Below are 21,262 nucleotides of genomic sequence, written 5' to 3'. Positions count from 1 at the left end.
GAGATAAGGTGCGTATCTTCAGTTTCTAACCACTGGACGTTGTGCCTTTTTCGACTATACTGAAGAGCCTTCTACTATCAGAAACCTCTTTGGCATGTAGGTACTTGCAGATCATGACCAAGTCACCTCTAACCTTTTCTTCCATAAACCACTGAACCCTTTTAGTTCATGTATTTTCCAGACCTCTAATCATTCTTGTAGTTTTTTTTCCTGAATCGTTTCCAATTTTTTAACATTATTTTTGAATTGTAGACACCAGGACTAGAACAGTATTTCAATAATGGTTTCAATAATGCCATATACATAGGTAATACCACCTTCTATCCTTACCTGATGTTCCTCTGCTTACATACCCAACTAGTGCATTCACCCTCTACAGCATCACAGTAAGAGCGCCTGTTCAGCAGGTTATCTACCATGACCCCTAAATCCTTTTTACAGTCATGGTTTTCGAGGATATGGTCCCAAATCTTAAAATGTGACCTCATAGAAGGAGATGATACAACCAGAAACCCACTTGGCGAGTTTTTGGATAGAAACAGAGGCTCCTTTAAGTCTGTCTGTGAAAAAAGGGGCCTAAAGGGCTTAGCCCTGTCCATTTAAAAAGCCAACACCATGATTGATATGAAAGTCTAAGGTCACCTTCACTAAAAACCTGAGATTTGGCCAGACACATCTCTTTTCTTTACAGAAAACTATGTAGGGGAGATCAGCCATTAAGGCTCCTAGCTCACCAATTCTCCCAGAAGTGATAGCGTCTAAAAATAAAATCTTCACAGAAAAGTGCAGAAAGCAACACTTAGCTAGTGGCTCAAAGAGAGGCTTCCTCAGAAAACAGAGAGCCAAATTCAAGTCCTATGAAGGAGTGGGTTCCCCGAATTGGAAAAAAGGTTAACTAACCCTTCAGTGAAATTGGAAATGGTGGGGATAACAAACACTGAAAACCCCTCAACAGGCGAATGGAAAGCTGTGATAGCTGCTAAATGAACTTTAACAGAGCTCAGAGTGAGACCCAAAATCGTCAAACTGAATAGGTAATCTAAAATGCCCGAAAGGGAAGGATCAAACGGGGACAAGTGCCACTGGCTACACCAATGGTGGAATCTCTTCCATTTCTGCAGAGAGGTTTTTCTAGTTGATACTTTTCTGATATTAAACAAAACCTCTTGAATCTCTCTCGTACAGGAGACCTCTATGATGGTTCCTGGGGGTACCCAGGGTTGTGAGGGCACCTTGCTACCACCTGCTCTTAACACAAGGCAGCCTTGTCTGCACCTGATGTGAGTCAGCTCCCCAACTTCACTGGCTACAGGCAACGCAAGCACTCCCCTCAAGGCTTCACAGGCCCTGCTGTCACTCTACAGCCAAGGTCCCCAAACTGGAGAGTGCACCACCCTGGGGGGGGGGAGAAGCACAAAGGAACATTCAGGGTGGCGTGGCCACCCAACCCCACCCGCCCCCAGCTCTGCTCCTGGCCCTGTCCCCAGCCTCGGTGCAGTTCTGCACTTGTCTGCAGTCCCGACTGCAGCTCCGACCCTGTCCCCGTCCCCATCCCCATCCCGCGGTACCATTCCTGGCCCCGGGCCGAGTCTCGGGGCAGGGCTGGGAGCAGAGCAGAGCCACACCCAGCTGTGGCTCCGTTCGCAGCCCAGTGCCAAGGCTAGAAACAGGGCCAGGAGCAGAGCTGCCCCCAGCCATGGGCCTGGCTTCCGGCCGCCACAGTAGCCCGGATGTGGCTCCACTCCCACTCCTGACCTCAGCCTCAACCCCGGGCATGGCTCTGTTCCCAGCCCTGACCCCGCTCTTAGCCCCATACCCACCCCCAGCTGCGGCTCCCTTACTCCTAAATCATCTAACCTCTGACCCACTGGGACACTAAGTATTCACCAATCTGCTGCTTTCAAAGAAGCAGTACACAGCAGCCTACCCGTTTCACCGCTCCACTTCACTCACAGGACTTAAATTTGTTTACGGTGAAATCAAGTATAAGTTTATTTAAGAAACCATAGATATTCGAGTAGTAGCAAGTAAAAATACTGGAAACAAATGGTTACATATAAAATAAAATCATAACAAGCATTCTAGAGCCTAGACTTCATTAACAAGTTACTCTCATGTCTTGTTTAGTATTGCTCACCCAAAATCCTTGCAGTGCTTTTCAATCAGGCTGTGACCTTCTTTTCATGAGACAAGCACGTTGTCAGTTTCCCTCCTAGGTGAAGGATTCACTGTGTCTTTTTGCACTCAGCGATACCAGACCAATCCTTTGTCTTTATTCATAAATTGGACATTCCTCTGCTGTTAGTTTTCACCTGTATATTTCCTCTCTTATCGATTTCGCAATCACTCAAGCCACACCCGGCTCAGTATGCAAATAGTATACAACACACAAATGAGCGACTCTAGAACCTGATGAGGAGCAACACTAATTTGTGAATACTGTTAAAATACTTGTTTAGAAATCTTTGAATATTCACATAAAAGTCACAGTACAATACTTCACAAACTTAGAAAGCATTACATTTTATGACACCCTGACCCAGATCTTCCAAATACTTATACTTGTGCTTCACTATTTCAGGAAAGCGGTGTTTGCATAAGCTGCATTCAGGTTCCCTGTGCCATAAGAACAGTAAAGATAAATGGCTTAGGTTTTGTCTACACTGGCAACTGAACAACAAAACTTTTGTCATTCAGATGTGTTTAAAAAAAATACCCCCCTGAAAGACACAAGTTTTGCCAATGAAAAGCACCGATGTGAACAGCGCTTTGTCGGCAGGAGTGCTGTCTCCTGCCAACGAACAGCGGCTACACTGCACGCCTTTAAGCAGCATGGCTGTAGCAGCACAGCCATGTCGCTGAAAGGTGCGTAGCGTAGACAAAGCCTTAGTAAGTGGAAAAGCAAAGCAAGATAGCAAGCAATGGGCATAGGGCAGTACTAGGGTGACCAAGCAGCAAGTATGAAAAATCTGGACCTCCCCCACACCCCTAAAAAAAGGTAATTGCCTATATAAGACAAAGCCCCTAATATCAGGACCAACCTGATAATATTGAGATGTCTGGTCTCCCTAGGCAGCACTGGGGCTCAGAGAACATCCCAGAAGTAGGAAAAAAGAGAGAATACATTAGAGAGAGAAGGTGGGTGAGGTTGAGCAGGGGGTTGGACTAGATGACCTCCTGAGGTCCCTTCCAACCCTGAGATTCTATGATATCTTTTATTAGACCAACTTCTGGTGAGAGAGACAAGATTTCATGCCACATAGAGCTCTGCTTCAGGTATGGAAAAATTACCCCGAGTGTCACAGCAAAATGCAAGGTGGAACACATTGTTTAGCATTAGTAGATAGCATAAGTAGTAAGGGACCATTCAAGGTAGAGTGGCCTGTTAGCACCTGCAGTGAGTCATAGGACAAAAAGAGGGGGTTAATATGTTACAGATTGTTGTAATAAACCATAAACCCAAGGTGTCTTTTCAGCCCATGATATTTAGTGTCTCACAGAGTAATGACTTTAAGCTCCCAGGCTCCTCTTTTGAAAGTGTTGTGCAGGCTTCCTTTGAGGATGAGGACTGATAGGTCAGATCTAGAGTGATGGCTTTGTGAAAAGTGTTCACCCACAGATAACGTTTTTGTCTTTTATCATTTTCCTGTGAAAGTGAATAGGACATGTGAAACTGTATTAATATTGGTTTAAAAATAAACAAAAAGGGGCTTAAAAAGAAGTATAACACTTCATAATCTGTTTTGTTAGTCCTAGTGCTAGTTTCCATTCAGGCAAATGTGATACAGAAACAAGTTGTCTGGCCAAACTGCCAACACTGCTCTGATTTTCAAATGTACATTTCAGGGAGCAATTTTTAGTGTACAATTTTTACCTGTTGATTACTGGTTTTATGTGGAAGCGTAATGGTGCTGACCACTGAAATAATTAGGAGTAAGATACATACTTGAAACAAACTAAAACCAAACTAAAAACAAGCAGTTTAGGGAATATATAAACCTTCCTTCTACTAGACACAACGCAATGGACTAAAGCTTTTATGCCTAAGCTTGGGCTCTTAACTTCCAAGTATGCTCTAGCAAACACCACTGTCTGTAGCTGAAAGTAATTCACAAAGCCTAGTGTCAGGAAAGTAGAAGAGTTGAGTGATCACAATCAATCAATCTCATCACCTCAATGACATGCTGTGAATGTAATTAATCCTCTGTTTATTTAGGGAACTTCACACCCTTCACATAAAGCAGCAACTCCCTGCTGGCTTCAGACAAGGTAATTATGTTGTAACAAAGATTGGGTTTCGATCATAATGAGAGGATGAAAAAGGAAAATGCTGCTAAGATGCGTGGCTTTTACATAAAGCCTACTTTTGACATAATTCAAATTGTGTTCCTGACACAGCCATCAACACATGGAATACTTTAGTTGCTAGAAACACATGTACTGTGCAAATATGGGATTCACTCAGCTGCATACCTTTTCAGGTGTTCAACATGCCTCCAAACGGGTTAACTATATGAATTAGAATCCATCACAAATTCTAGCAATCAGAATAGTACAGGACAGGAGATAATTGCCTAAAATCCACTGATTATTAATTTGATCATTTTTGCAGTTACTTTTATCTATAATGTTCCCTAGGACAACACGGGCCTACACTGAAGAGAAACTATATGGAAGGTGCAAGTCAAGAAAAATCCCTGAGTTTCAGATTTATTATACAGGCTTCTTTTTCAAGCCAAAGAACACAAAACCAAACTGGCCCTGTGCTACACTGAAAGCTTATTTGCATAACTGAACAGCCAAAGTCCTCTTCTTCCTTTCAGGCCTCTTTTTATGAGTTTGGCTCAGCAGAACAGGATTGGTTCAGCTCAGGGAGATCATCCCACCCAGAACTCTGAAAACCCTACTAAGATTTAACCCCCCAAAGCACTATGCTGCCGTCTAGCTGGGTGGAACCTTCTCCTAGTAGTATAATGGGGATGGAATGAGACACATTGAGACCCCATCTGCAGGGAGCACCGAAAGCCCTGTACACCCATCACACTTCCTGTAGTGTTTTACCATGTGTAGGATATTGTTTCCCTTTTCGACCCCAGCAGCTATCAAAGTTTGGGGCCCTGGGGATGTTCCAGCTGGAAGCAGAAATTGACAGAGTTTGGCATTTTGTTTGACACAATCTTGTTTATTTATAGGCAATGTATAAAGTCCTGCTTCTCCAAATACAGGAGGAACCAAGATGATAAGGAACAGTTATTTAGCATATAGCCCCAAGCCTCTTTAACCAACAGACCCAAAGTTTTCGCCTTAACTTTTTCCAGGGTCACAGTGTTCACCAGCTGCTGCTTGGCTTTCTTGCCTTTTGCCTCTGCCCTCCTCTGTTCTTGTCTGTTCTCCATTTCTGTGCATTCTTCCTTGCCCCCTTCCCACACCCAACAATACTCAGCAAAATGCCTCCACCCACTCAGTCCACACTCTCAGGTGGGTTTACAACCCCTTTTTGTCATCAGTGGGGTGCGTCAGATTAACTCATCCTGACAGTTTTGTTAACTGAATCTAAAAGAGGTACTGTGAGCTAAGCCATCACCAGTACCTCTCAGCATCACAATATATTGGCACAGACTTAACAGTAACGCCATGTCTACATGGGAGAGAGCTCTCACGTAAACATAATTAAACCACCCCCAAGGAGTGGCAGTAGCTATGTCAGTGGGAGAGAGAGTATCCTGCCGACATAGTGCTGTTCACACTGGCACTTCTGTTGGTGTAACTTATGTTGCTCGGGCGGGGTTTTTGTTTTTTTTTCACATGCCTGAGCAACATAAGTTATACTGACAAAAGTACTAATGTAGACATAGCTTAAGTATGAAGGACAAAATGCTCCTCTCTGATCCATACAGGGCTCTTGACCTGACTCTCATATTGTTTTCCTTATACACATGGAGTAACACGAAGTTATTTACGCTAGTCATGACTAGAGAGGACTGTGTGGAACTTCAGAGAGAACTTACAGCTTGGTAAATGCATAATGTGATGGCACATGAAATTTAATGTTGATAACTGCAAAGTAAAGCACACTGGAGGAAAAAATTTAAACTACTCTTACGCCTTTTAGGGTTCTCAACCCAAGAAAGGGACCCGGGCGTCACCATACACAGCTACTGAAAACATGTGTTCAATGCACAGCAGCAGTCAAGAAAAGTTAACCAGTTGTAAGGAGGTATAAGGAATGGGATGGAGAATACTGAAAACATTATAATGCCTTTATATAAATCAATAGTGTGGTCACACCTGGAATACTGTGCATAGTACTGGTTACACCATCTCAAAAAGACATTGCAAAACTGGAGGAGGTTCAGAGAAGAGCAAAGAGAACGAACAAAAGTCTGGAAAAACTCTCATATGAAGAAAAAGTGAAAAGATTAGGAGGACTGTTTGTCTTAGAAAGGAAATGAAGAAGGGCTATGATAAAAGAAAATAAATTAATGATATACAGAAAGGAGATCCTGGCTCATGAGACAAGAACAAGGGGAACATTCAAATTTAAATTAAAAGGTAGGAAATTCAAAACGGATAGAAGAAAATATACTTTCCTCAGAAAATGTAACTGAGCTGTGGAATTCATTGCCACAGGAAATCATTGAGGTCAAGAACTTAACAAAATTCAAAAAGGAATTAGATATTTATATGGATATAAAAATATCCAAATTTATCATAATGACAATAAACATTTTAGAAAGGATATTAAACCTTGTGATTCAGGATTTAAGCCAATCTCTGTCAGAGATCAGGATGAGAGCTATGTGGAAAGCAGACTATTCCACATACGCCTACTGCAGGGTTCTGACACCATTCTCTGAAGCATATGATTTTGGCACTGCCAGAGACATGACAGTGGACTAGATGGAGCTGGGGTCTGATCCAGTAAGGCAAACCATGTGTTCCTATGGAATCCCTAGTGGTTAATATTACTTAAGTTTGGATGCTTATGTATTGTAGGGCATCCTGGGTATTCTGATCTCCAAGGCATCATGTTGGCATCCTGTGAACCAAAATATATTGTACATGATACTGTTTTGTTGAATTAAATCATTGAGTGTTGCATTTTTTTTATACCTATGCATGTCAATACAATACTCTGCACACTAAGTTTCTATTAATATTAATGGCAAGCTCCATACACAATATGAGGGGGAAATATGCACCAGTTAATTCTGACTTTATACAGTCATAATAAGAAAAGACTTGAAAGGAAAGAAAAAAACTTCTATTCCTCAGTCAGGCTTCTCCTTCGGTTTTTATACTACCCTCAGATTCCTTATAAAAAGGTGACTTTAGCTTTAAAACTTTTCAGACATTTATTATGCTTTAAATTTATGGATAAATTCTTTACAAAAGAAGTGTAATGAAAAAAGAATGACTTCTAAGCAACTGGTGATAAGGTAGAAGGCCACTAAGTAAGTATTTTTGTCTACATCTATCCTTACTGAGGAGATGTAGATGGGTATCGGCAAATACTAGTCTTTGCACAAGATAACACAAGAACATAAGAACGGCCATACTGGGTCAAGATCAAAGTTCAGTCTAGCCCAGTATCCTGTCTTCTGACAGTGGCCAATGCCAGTTGACCCAGAGGGAATGAACAGAGCAGGTAATCATTAAGTGATCCATCCCCTCTCGCCCATTCACAGCTTCTGGCAAACAGAGGCTAGGGACACGATCCTGGCTAATAGCCATTGATGGATCTATCCTTCATGAACATATCTAGTTCTTTTTTGAACCCTGTTATAGTCTTGGCATTAATGAAGAGATGTTAAATGGATACCAGCAAGTACTAGTCTTTGTGAAAGATAAACAATGCCACGCAACCAGGAAGTGTTTGTGGGGTTAAGTTAAAATAAATACCTATACGGGGTTTACATCAGTCTAAGTAATTTACCAGGAACAATTTAGAATCAAGTGGTATTTAAGTTTATTATGTATCCACACAAAGATGACAGGCATACAAACAATGGTGAGTTCTAATCCGGGTATTTGTCTCAAGTCAAATAAATTTGCTGGTCTCAACCTGCTTCCTTCATGGAAGTGTATTTACATTATAAAACAGCACAAAATTTAGCAGCTCCAGATGATATGATAAAGTTTGGGACTAAGTAAAGTTCAGTGAGTTGGTCCAATAAAAGATATTACCTCACCTCCTTGCCTCTCGAATATCGAATATCTGGGATCACCATGGCTACAACACCACTGCATACATAAAGTTCAGTGAGACAGCTATAAAGTAGATTACAAAAAATGTGGCAGGAATTCTATGGAAAATATATTCTGTGATCATGCAATTAAAGACTATTGCATAATGTGCACACACACTGAAGGCCAAATTAATGTTGCACAAGCAACCTTAATTGTGGCATTTCCTAACTTTTTAATGTTTTACTTTGAAACCTTAATGTTCTTTTAACTTTTTTTTAAAAAAACCTAGAAACTTACATATAAAAAAAAACTATCTCCATCATATTGACATACAGAGTTGGAACCTTCAAATTCACCAGGCAGACCTCTGCCACTTGAACTAACAGGGTAACTAGTAGCTAGTGTCAATCTCTATTTTGGCCAGCATTAGCAGGAGATGAGAGACACACTTTGCCAGTGGGGTTCAGATATTTGCTGACAGCAAAGGAATGTTAAGAATCTTGGGTTCCATGCCAACCTCTGGAATAGAGTGCGCTCTAGTGGAAACAGACCCTTCCGCTTATTCCACCTAGGCTTGATCTTTCTACCATCACTCCAACCTGTTCCTTGTCCCAGTCCTGTCGTTCCCTCGTCCCTGTTTCCTCATCCCAGTCCCAGTCTCCTTGCCTACCCCGTACTAGTCTCCATTCCTCAGGCTTCTCATCCCAGTCTCCTTTCCCAGCCAGCCCTAGTCTCCCCTTCTGGGTCACAGTCTCCATCTTTCTCACAAGCCCTCTCTGTCTCATAGTCCCAGTCTCCTTGCCAAGTCAGTCCCAGTTTCTCACCACCCCAACTCCTTATCTCCAGTCTCCTTGCCCAGTCAGCTACAGTTTCTCCCTTCTGGCTCCTCATCTAATCTCTCTCGCCTTTCTTCCTGACCTCCAGTCATCCCTCTGTCTCTTACACTCCCCAATCCCAGCTCCCAGTGTCCCTTCCCAGGCTCTTTATCCAACACAGAATTGCCGCCCATCAGGCCACCCAATTACTCTGGGTATTATGCTTGAGCCACACCCCACCAAGGCCTAGGAACTGGGTATGTGAAAGAGTAGGGTATGGGGGAGACTCTGGACAGGGAGCAATCTTTTGGCAAGGGGAACACTGGGGCCTAGAGGAGCAGAAAGAGCTAGATGGGGGATCACAGAGTAGATCAGGGCTGCAGGAGCAGATGAGAAAAAACAGTAGTGTTTCCCTGGCTTCAACAGCTGACAAAACTCCTGTGGGTCACAGAGCAGGAGTCTCTTCTCTTGATGCACAGGATGTTCTCTCAGCATCAGTGCTTCCTGCTCCCTTCTTCTCCTACATCATCCACACAGACTCCTTCGCTCCTAGCAGCCCCCTCTCCCCCAGATAAACAATTGTTACCCCACAGCTCTTCTGCTCCCTCTATTCCCCTATGTTCTTCACATCAGAGACCCAATGATTTTATTTTGGAGGAAAAGGGACAAAAAATTGGTCTTTTAGTCAGCTTTAGATAGGCAGCCATCATTCCCTAATCTACATCATCGCAGTTTGTAAAAGCACTGACCAAAAAAAAGCAAGCACACCAGACAAATTAAATGTAATTTTATTATGAAAATGAAAGTAATAACAAGAATGACAGCAGGGTGGATGATAAGCTCACTTAGCAGGGGGGATCAAATGAAGTGATGACATGCCATTATGACCTCAGGGGTTAAAGATGCAATTTTCCATCTGGCTGCATCTGGCTTTTCAACATAAATGTTGACACCACCTGCCGAGGTTTACTATGAGCCGCCTCCACTATTCTCTATGTAGTTTTTGAAGACTAGGTTAACATTTATTTCTCGCTCTGTTTTGTTGTGCAATATGCCCCCTCCCCAGTAAACAAATGGAAAGTTAAAAACCAAAAGTTACTTACAATATAGTGTATTCAATGTATCAGAGGGGTAGCCATGTTAGTCTGCATCCACAAAAACAACGAGTAGTCTGGTGGCACCTTAAAGACTAACAGATTTATTTGGGCATAAATGTTGCCCAAATAAATCAGTCTTTAAGGTGCCACCAGACTCCTAGGAAACTTTCACTGATAGGTACGTCAGCAAGCAGATAGCTAAGGACCCAAACAGAGACCCCGTTAACACAGAAAGAATTATATTGAGATCCCACGCCTGAGTGAGTTGTGTCACCTGTGGGAAAGTCCTGATTAGACCTCTCAGAAACCATGCAGTCACCAAATGGGTGAAAATTAAGCTGTTGTCAATTGGGCAGGTGACTGCTAATGGCTGCTAGGTGTACCCGAATAGAACTGATGGACAGACCTGATGCCTTTAAGGAGAGTAAATAGCTTGGATGGTAGGGATGTCAGAGTCCTTTGGAGCTGATAGATGATGTTGTCATCAAATAGAGAATCTGTTCTACTTGGCAGTGTAGCACTTTCTAGTGGACTTCTTCCTACTATTATTGAGAATGTTCTGGACAACTTCTAAACATGTCCTTCTCTAGTGCTGATGCCCATAAAAATATGTTGTGAGATGGAGGAAATCTGGATTGGGATGCCTGACTTTGTCTTTGTCCTGGATCAGAAAGACAAGGAAGGACTGGACTGTGATCGGTGGACATGCTGACAACTGTATGGGACAGGAGACTAAAAAAATCAGGGCACAATCAGGATCACCACCACTCCATTCTGCTGGATTCTTCCTCAGAACCCGACATTAAAGGGGAATGGGTGAGAATGCATACACTATGGGTCCTGACCACAGGATTAGAAGTGCCTCTCCCACAGAGTCCTGACCTCAACCTGCCCTAGATCAGTACATTATGCATTTTTTGCTCCCTGGGGATGCAAACAGGTTGCAAGACAGAATCCCCCATAGTTGGAAAACGTTCTGGACCACCAAGTCATGGAGTTCCCACATGTATTCTGTGACAAAGTGCCTGCTGAGGCTATCTGCTAGTGTACTGTGGTCTCTTGTGAAGTGCACAGCTAAGGGAGTAATCTGGTGGTGAATACACCAGTTCCACAGGTTAACACTTCTATACAAAGGGGGAGGGGGTTCTAAACCCCATTGTTTGCTAATGTAGAACACTGTTGTCACATAGTTCAACATCACCTGAACATGATTTTGTATTAGTAGTAGAAAATGTTTGCAGGCTTCTCAAGCTGTTTTCTGCTCTAAAAGGTTTTTGTGTATCCTGGAGTTCTGGGAAGTCCATGTTTCTTGTATGGTCTGCTCATCCAAATGGGCACCCCATCCCAACAAAGAGATTTCACGATCAGGGCCCTCGCAGGTGGAGGGGGAGAAAATGGAACTCCAACACATATATGGTCTCTATCTGTCCAATGAGGTCATCGCTACACTGTACACCTCTGGCAGAGGCATGTAGGGTACGTGTAGCTACATGCCACAGTGAAAAGCTAATTGCTTCCTCACTGCAGCGTGTAGCTACATGCATCAGTGAAAGTCTCTGGCAGGAGGGAGGCAGCAGGGACAAGCCTTGGTAGCAGAGAGCTGCCAGGAGCCTTTCCCCGCTGCCTCTCTGCTGCCAGAATCTTTCCTTGCATCAGGGAAAGGCTCTAGCAGCAGGGAGCTACCAGAGCCTTTCCCCACAGTGTGAAAAGATTCCAGCAGTGGGGAGGCAGAGGAGCAAAGAGCAATGCAGACAGGGGGGCAATTCATGGGTGCTCAGAGAGCCGTGTAAGGTACCTATCCTAAAGCATTCAGGCATGTCTTTACTTGCCTGATCAGTGCTTCACCATATGCACTGCTATTTATACTCGTGCTAGGGGAGTATGCAGTGTAGGTACTCTACATGCCACCACAAGGAGAGTGCAGTGTAGATGTATCCCAAAGCCCAGTCTTACGCCCCGGAAGGAGTGTAATTAATTTGTCTATGCCATGTCTGCTTGGCACACAGACTGTGCATAGCCAAGGCTGAACGCAACAAAGAAGTCTCATGAAAGAGGACACAAGTGCAAGACGCCACGTGACCTACAAGGACCAGGCATAAGCAGACAGCTGTCTATGGACAAGATTCTTTTGAAATGGGTCATGAGGGAGATATGTTTTGGTGGTAACAAAGTCCACGGCTGCGCCAATAAACTCCAGTCTGCATGGGAGCTAAAACAAACTTTTCTGTGTTCACACTGATTCCTAAAGATGCCAGGAAGTTGATTAGGGAAGAAACTGTTATCACTACTACTTGTTATGACGTCCCCATCAATGGCCAATCATTCACGTACGGAAAAACTGAAGACCTCTTGTAAAGTGTGCTGCTACCTCTGAGACTATTTTTGTAAATACCTCTGGTTCTGTGGTGAGGCTGAAAGGGAGCACTCTCTACTGGTAATGGTTCTTGCCCACTATGAACATGAGGAATCTCCTGTGTGAGAGGTGTAGGTCTATATGAAAGTAGGCATCCTTCAGATTAAGAGCTGTGAGTCAATCATTTCTGTTCATAGACAGAATTATTGATGGTAGCGTGACCATTCTGAACATCATTTTGTGGATAAAGACATTGAACTGTCTGAGAGCCAAGATGGGTCTCCATCCTCCCTTCTCTTTGAGGACGAGAAAATATTGTGAATAGAATCTCTTCCCTTGGTGTTGACGGGATTCCAACTCTATGACTCCCAAGAGAAGTAGGGAGTCTACTTCTTGACCGGGCAAACCTCTCTTGAAAGGTGATCTTGAAGAGGGAAGGCGGCTTTGGAAGGAGAAGGGAAGTGAATTCTATGAGACAGCTGGAGTGAATGATGTCAAGTGCCCAATTTGACCACTGTTATTGTATACCACATGTGGGAGAAGTGGGTTAGGCGGCCACCAAATTGAGTATTTGGATTCTCAGATGAAGGATGCAACATCTGGATGGAGTCACAGCTCTCAAAGATACCATCAAAATAACTTTTTAGCAGGATGCTGTGGTTGGAAGGAAAGAGGAAGCGGAGTGTTATGCTCGGTTCTCTGTGTTCTTTGTCTTTTTTGTGGTGATTTGTATCCTCTCTGATCATTAAAGAGTTGAGGTGGCAGTCTGGGTTTTTATGTTTGTGGCCTATGGAATTTCCTTTAGGGAACTGGGGTGTATATCCCCATGGTGTGAAGGGTAGCCCTTGAGTCCTTCAAAGTTGTCTGCTATGGCCTGACCATCCCTGGGGAATCCTGACAAGTGGAGCCAGGACTCTCTATGCATGATGATTATCGTAGCCACTGAACAGGAGGCTGTGTCAGCTGCATCGGCCGTTGTCTGGAGGGAGGACCTGGCAATCACAGTTTCACCTTCCCCAATAATAGTTTGAACTGTTTGCTATTCTCTTGTGGGAATTTGTTTGCAAATTCAGATACTTTTGAGTAATTAATAGTCATATTTTAGAAACAATTTGATGTTCTGAATTGTTGGATGGTTGAGGTCTAGTCATTTAGCCTCCTTGTTAGAGAGAAAACGTTACTGATATTGTCTACTTCCCTCTGTAGCACCATGCAAACCTGAAGAGTTCAGAACAGGGCATGTAAATAAATATTCTGCTCCCTTGGCTGGTATGGAGTATTTCTTTTCTGCCCCTTAGGCATGGGGACACATCCTACTGGTGTGTGCCAGACAGCACTGGCAGGCTCCAGAATAGCATCACTAATGAGGTGCAGTATTTTATTAGGCACAGCACTCTGTAGGAAGTCCAGGAGCACTGAGGTGTCTCTTGGACCTCCCCTGGGGGGAAATGGAATGCATCTGCCACCCTCCTTGGGAGATCTTGAAACCGCCTGTTGTCATCAGGTGGAGAAGGAGAGGTTGGAGCAACCTTGTTGTCATGAGAAAATGAAAATGTTCTTGGTGGGATTGCCGGTACCATTGGTTCTGGTTCTTCTTCCTTCTTTCCTCCTGCATAGCCTCTTGAGGAAGTTTGGGTTCCTCTCTGGGAGGGGAATGACACAATGATGCTTGAGGGGACTGTACAGATTCTTCATGGTTTCTATTGGGCCTCAAAGTCACCAATAAGGCCAGTGTAAGGGGTCAAATACTGGTTGGGGAAGTCTTCATGGCAGTCCCATATGAACTCAGCCTTGTAGAATTGCAAAGGCACCCAAGAAATTCTGGACCCTCTGATTGGGCTTAGATCTTGTCCTTGAGGAAGTGAGGCCAGTTCAATAAAATCCAACTCCTCTGAAAAGAAGAATGTAGGCTCCACTGTTAGGAGAAGTGCCATCAGAGCCATGTATGATGAACTCCTACAGGACAGCAGCTTCTGGCTTGGTGCCATCCCAGGACAGGTGTGTACCCACAGTGGAATACACAAGGATCAGCAAATAACTACCTCTAATATAAGCAAAATAACCAGATAGTATTCACCAAATCAGACTTATCAACTACCTATATAGCACCATTTTGTTCAACAGCTCATTTGCTTTCAACTATGACCACATCACTGTGTTTAAAATCATACACAAGCATTTATCTTCCATCACCCAACCTGCAGCCACCACCCATACCCTCTCCTGCATCCCAAGCCCCTGCCCCAGCCCTGAGCCCCCTCCCAGAGCCAGCACCCCATACCCCCTCCTGCACCCTCTACCCGCTCCTGGAAACAGCACCCCATACCCCCTCCTGCACCACAAACTCCTGCCCCAGCTCTGAGCCCCCTCCCAGAGCCAGCACCCCATACCCCCTCCTCCTGCACCACAAACCCCTGCCCCAGCTCTGAGCCCCCTCCCAGAGCCAGCACCCCATACCCCCTCCTGCACCACAAACCCCTGCCCCAGCTCTGAGCCCCCTCCCAGAGCCAGCACCCCATACCCCCTCCCGCACCACAAACCCCTGCCCCAGCTCTGAGCCCCCTCCCAGAGCCAGCACCCCATACCCCCTTCTTGCATCCCAACACACTGCCTGAGCCTGGAGCCCCCTCCTGCTCCAAACTCCCTCCCAGAGCATGCAAGCCCTCCTGAACCCCAACCCCTGCCCCAGCCCACAGCCCCCTCCCACACTGTGGACCCCTCAACCCCATCCCAAAGCCAGCACTCCCTTCCTCCCGAACCCCAACCCCCTGCCCCAGCCTGGTGAAAGTGAGTGAGGGTGGGGGAGAGCAAGCAACGGAGACGGGGGGAATGGAGTGAGCAGGGCAGGGCTTTGGGGAAGGGGTGAGGCCTCGGGGAAAGGCGGGGTAGATCCTGGATTGCCCTTACATTCAAAAAGTGATCTTGGGCGTAAAAAGGTTGGAGACCACTGGTGTACACTGTTCCCATGGGAACAGCAAATCTGGTATTTCTATGACTTTTGGTGGAGAAGAGGCTGGCCACTACAGTGGAATGCTTCAAAGGGGCTCAGGGACTGTGGTGCACCTATTGTTAATCTGCAAAGCAAAATAAGGGCTGACATAGGCTCAAGAAGACTGTTTGGGTGGCAAACAGGCTGATGGTGTTAGGCACCTGACATTCAGTTAAGCACAAGCAAGTCTCCCGCTTGCTGGAGGCAGGGGGGATGTGGGGGGGTGTAACACAGTGACTCTCAGTCCTACATACCCTAAGAAACCTCACAGCTTCTTCTGGGCACATTCTCCCCTGCTGAAGCAACATCGGATAACTGCCCAGGTTTTCCCAGAAATCACTGATGCAAACATAAGCAGAGTGCCTGGTAGGCAGAGATGCGAAGCATATTTATCTCCAGCTCTGAATCAGAAAAGCTGCATTGTGGACATAATTCAAACCAGGGCTTTGGAGCTGTGCTCCGGCTCCGCTCCAGGCAAAAACCTGCAGCTCCACTGCTCCGGAGCTGCTCCGTGCTCCAGCTCCAGGCTCCTCTCCAAAGCCCTGATCCAAACTGTTTGTTCTGACTGAGTCAGATGAGTCTGTCAATAACTGGTTACAAATACACTACTGTACTGTGGACAACGCCTTAAACTGGAAGCCTTGTGTAACCAGAACTCAAGGACACACTTCAAATCTAGGATTTGAAAGTGCACTAATATATAAAATTGTCCTAAACCAGGGGCTCCCAAACTGTTGTCTGCTCGTACAGACCCAGGGAGAACTAATGGAAGTGTCTCCGCTTTCATAAGTATCCAAGTTTTTCATTGCAAAAAGGAGCCAGGAGACCTGTAAAAGCAGATGGAAACAAAAAGGGCTCAGCCCCTATTACGAGTTGCTTACAAATCTGAGGCAAGAAAACAGGACCTGCCTTCACAGACTTTGAACCATCAGTGGGGCTGACGCTGCCAGCCACAAGAGCAGAGGAACACCCAGGAAAGAAGGGGACAAAGCATTTTAGTCACGTGTTCAGAGGAGCAAAGAACAGGTATGACAAAACAATAAAATGAAGACCAAAAGTAGAGAGTATCATCAACGGATTTCAAAAAGAATGAAACACTTCATTAAAGATAGCTATAAATACCTAAATATTCCCACCCTCCCTCCCCACCCCCATATACCCTTTCAAGGTAAGCAATTGCGGCAGCTGCCACAGGGATGCTATGTGATCATGCATTCTATTAGGATGTGCTCCCCCCACCCCGCTGTTAGCAGACCAGCCAATGCCTATTTTTGATTCCCTTACATATTATTTGAAATCATATGTGAACCTAACGATTTCCTGCAACATTTATTAGTGGAAAACATTAAGGCTCTGATTCAAGAAAAGATCTCTGTTCAGGCCACCACTTAAGCATGTGCTTAATTTCAAGCTTACGGTTCAGTGTTATCCTGAATAGAAAAGGACATAAGCACATGATTAAATGCTTTCCTGAGTCGGGGCCTAAAAATAGGAGATTGATTCTGCAGTTCCTCTGTCTCTTGCTCTCCTAATGACAGGCAACTATTGTGCCATATCATTATGACAGTAAGATAGCTTAATTGCCTCTTTCCAGAGGATGTCAGTTCTGCTTAACTGGTACCTAATGTATATGTCTTACAGTAAATGTATTAATCTATCAGTTCCTTATATCAACCCTACATTTTCCTCCACTGCATTTGAAGAAAGGCTAAGTTCCAATGACTGGCTTGCTAGATGTTATATTCACTGATGTGGACAGCAGCAATACTTCTCTCCTAGGACGCATTTCTTCTTGAAAAATGCATGAAAAGACCCCTGTCTTCATTTACTGTACTTTCTCTACTAAAGCTTCAGTCTGCTTATGAATTCTCCAGCGGCTCTCTTTAGGCAACTGACCTAAACTGGCCTAATCAAAGAAGTGAAAGCTGATTGAATTAGAAGTATTTTGCTATACTGGGATTAAACAGTCTTTTATACTGTAATAGATTTTTTTCCCCACTCTTCATAGTGGGAGCAAAATTAATCATTTAAAAAATATACTAAAGAGCAAATGAATAAACAATCAGGTAATACACAGCATTTAGTAACAGGCAGTTGTGAATTGCAGGGCTATTACTCATTGAGACATTCTGGTGATGTCAAACTACGTTTTAATTTAAAAAAAACCCTCAGAACTCAGAGATGTGTCATTACTTAATATTGGCCTATTTAAGTTGGATCCATATTTTATATAAAATAAAAAATTCTCTTTCATATTTCCCTTCCTGCCCCAATACTTGCTCTGAAACTTTCTTGGGCATGTCATCCAATATAATCTGCTTTTTTGTGACTGGTGGATATAAAGGATTCACAATTTCTCCGTGTTAAATTACAGACTAAGATTTAGAGGCTGCTTACAGACCATCAAGCCATATCAGGATGATACTATATTATACTGTATATCAATTACCATGCCTTCAGCAGCAAGATATTCACAGAGCAGTTTTAACACATCAATATACAGTACATTTTACAACCATGACTGTACCAGGGCATTATGGAGCTACTGAGGCTCCTGTGCCCTACATTGCTGCTTGGAGTAAGTAGCAAAACACTGCACTGACAAGTGGAGAACTAGCTGAACCGTTCATCGCAGCTTCCTCTCTACCCCAGGAAGAAACCGGTGGAGACTGCACTTATTCGGCTGGATCTGTGCTACAATCCTCATTCTAGGTGCTGAAACCAATTAGTACAACCAGTAAATGTAAAATGCCTAAGTCGGGGCAGGCAACCTATGGCACGCGCGCCGAAGGCGGCACATGAGCTGATTGTCAGTGGCACTCACACTGCCCGGGTCTTGGGCCACCGGTTCGGGGGGAGCTGCGTTTTAATTTAATTGTAAATGAAGCTTCTTAAACATTTTAAAAACCTTATTTACTTTACATGCAACAATAGTTTAGTTCTATATTATAGACTTATAGAAAGAGACCTTCGAAAAACGTTAAAATGTATTACTGGCGCGCAAAACCTTAAATTAGAGTGAATAAATGAAGACTCGGCACACCACTTCTGAAAAGCTGCCGACCTCTGGCCTAAGTCATGAAATATTTTGTGTGTGTCGTTAGCTCAAGACATCCAATTCAGGATTTGTGAGTTGCCACAAACTTTTTTCAAATATTACACGAATGTTTTTTAATCCTTTTAATTCCTTGAAAAAGCTTCTTGATTTCTGTGCAGTTACATGAACACTCCTATAAAGTTTTACCTCCCTCATGTTTTAGCACTCTGCAAACAAACAGAATTTACATTTTTATTTAAAAGCAAACCTTCCATTCTTCTACTACTACCAGCATTATTAAAAAAATAAAATGCCTTCTTTTGTCTTGCATGAATAGCATGTTAGGTAAGCTTAATAAGTGAAAGATTGAACAGATTTCCATTTATGATTTTAAGGAAGGATTTTTTTTTTCCATTTTGAGAAGTTTACAAATTATCAACACTTGTTCCTGGATGCAATATGCTAAAAACTCTCTCAGAATAGCAACTGATTTAAAACTTACTTGGTTTTTTGAATCCAAATACAATAGTCTGTAATGTAGAGATCATTAAGGATGTAGGCAGGGTCATTTTCTCGAAAAATCTTGTGAATATCCAACAGACATTTCAAAACTGCACTTTTACCTGGAAAAAAACATTTATGCTTTTTGAAAAATAAATAAATGAAAACTAAAACATTACAGTCTTACACTTGACACCTTAATAAACATTTCATTGCAACACTTTACATATATGGCAGGTTTGGCGCAATCTTATTACCTCTTTATGTTGAGTTAGTGCCTCGATCATTTGATTGGAATTCTCCCATTCTCCCTCATTTAAAAAACAAAATAGAGAGAGGAGAGATTTAGGTCCCAATTGCACAAGTTCTCTTTCATTGGACTCCTTTGCATACACTGAGCCATACTGAAGTCAATGAAAGCGTGCCCGTTTAGCGTTTGTTGCAGGATCGGAGTCTTAGAATTCATTAGACTGTTTCCTGCTGCTGTTAGTGACAGACTAGTTGGCAGCTCAAATGTCTGGGATAAAAAAAATCATACATTCCTAATAACTAAAAAAAAAAAAATCCCATTTTTAAAAACATTGGATAAATCTCTGAAAGATGATTTGGCAGCAGAAATACATTTTCTTATTTCACAACCAGAAGAGACCTGTTCTGCTTCATTTTTCTTTCATATGTCACCATTTCTGCAAAGCAGATGTTTAGCTACAAACATTTCTTAATTACTTAGCACTTCCTTGCACCCTCTTTTCAAAAGCCTCAAAACCACTAAGGCTTAAGTGCTAGTGAGAACACTTTTAAAATATATTTTTATTACACAGTGAAAACAAGTATAGCTAATAAAAAATATAAAGTGTGCAGAGGGAGTCTACCAGCCCCCCTCTGCTGGGGAGAGCTCCTCCTACATTATTTAATCTCAACTTGGCAAGGTTACACTCTAAATAAATAAAAAATTAAGATCTGAGTTGATCTCTTGTAGAACTCCCCCTGCTGTCCAACCACAAGGTTTTATCAGAGATTACCTCTGAACAGAAGAGCCCCAGTCCGAGTGCGTCTACCCAGAGGGGTAGGGAACGAGGAAGGAGAAGTTGTACAATAGGGTGTAAATGGCAGGTGCGGAGAAGCGGGAGAAATGCTGCACTGGAAAGGAATTAGTCAAACAGAAAACTAGAGAGAGAATCAGATAAAAATTAAGACGCACAAGCATGGGGCTGAACAATAACTTCTAAACTTTATCGCCCTTAATATCTGTCAAAGCAGACTATTCTGACTTGCAAAGAAGCAGACCCATTTTCTTTTAAAAATGGCAATGTAAGTGAAAACCCTGTTTAGCTGTCAAACTGCCAGCCAGAACAGTTTGCAGTTAGCAACAACAAAAGAGTATAAAACAGGTTTTAAAAGTTTTCACGACACATAAAAGACAGGGGGGCAAACTGGGTTCGAGATTCTCTCTCTAATGCCCCCGTATCCCTTGATTCTACTTCACTGATATTCATGGGGGTTTGGTTGCTTTTCTGAGTGGTCCCGTGCTGCAGCAAACAGCACATCAGCTTAATGATTCCATAGCACTTGGCTAGTGTCCTTGTACACTAGATAGACAGGGGAATTTTCATTTCATACCCAATTTATACATTGCTGCAATGATTTCACAAAGTCAGGAGCCATCCAGTACACTAAGGGATGAGGAAGGGAAAGTATGCTTTGTTACAGTTCTACTCTGTTTAGATAAGACACAAATGGATGTTGTCACGGATTTCATTTTCATCACACTGTCCTTCAAGTCGCATATTGTTTACATTGGCAAAAAGAAAAAGAGGGAATACATTATGTCACTGCACACAAGTAAGAGTTCAGCTGTTCTCAGGGCTGGCAGTGGCCTGGGCAAGACATTGAGGCATCTGCAATCTACTGTATTTTCTCCTTGTCTGGGGTGTACAGATGCCCAAAGATTGTAGTGTTGCCTGGGAGCATAAGAATATGAAGAGTCATTATATAACATGGGCCCTCCAAAGAGAAGGTCCTTGATCATATTTTGGACCTCACAGGGGAAGTCAGAGGCAGCCAAGAAGCATGGCACAAAGGCAGACCCCACAGACACTGATGGCAAAAATCGCATATCAAATGTGCACAGGCAGACACACATCGTGATGTGGAGAACCCACAAGAACACTACTCAAAGAAGAAACTCAATTAAAATATATCACCTTAAATTAACCTATTAATATTTCTCCCCTCTAGTGAGTGTTTGTCTTTTCTCCTCCCTTGAATATTTTGCTTTTA

The 21,262-nt window shown here is 43.3% G+C and overlaps 1 protein-coding gene across 5 annotated transcripts in view; it reads right to left on the bottom strand.

Moving 5' to 3' along the window:
• Window positions 1–21,262, bottom strand: part of SHQ1 (SHQ1, H/ACA ribonucleoprotein assembly factor) — a 106,859-nt gene that overhangs the window by 17,483 nt on the left and 68,114 nt on the right. For 4 of the 5 annotated variants that reach the window (XR_005583217.1, XM_039483045.1, XM_039483044.1 and 1 more), the window contains exon 11: window positions 18,984–19,104. Coding sequence is in view for 4 of the 5 variants with exons in the window: in XM_039483045.1 (XP_039338979.1) it covers window positions 18,984–19,104 (121 nt within the window). In the remaining variant the exon portion in view is untranslated. Of the gene's footprint in view, window positions 1–18,654; window positions 18,709–18,983; window positions 19,105–21,262 lie in introns of those variants that run through there. The other variant, XM_039483048.1, reaches the window with a different exon arrangement.

Source organism: Mauremys reevesii, linkage group 7 (genome assembly GCF_016161935.1).
Source record: "Mauremys reevesii isolate NIE-2019 linkage group 7, ASM1616193v1, whole genome shotgun sequence".
Lineage (NCBI taxonomy): Eukaryota > Metazoa > Chordata > Testudines > Geoemydidae > Mauremys > Mauremys reevesii.
The sequence above is the reverse complement of the archived record's forward strand: the minus strand, read 5'-3'. Positions and strand labels throughout refer to the sequence as shown.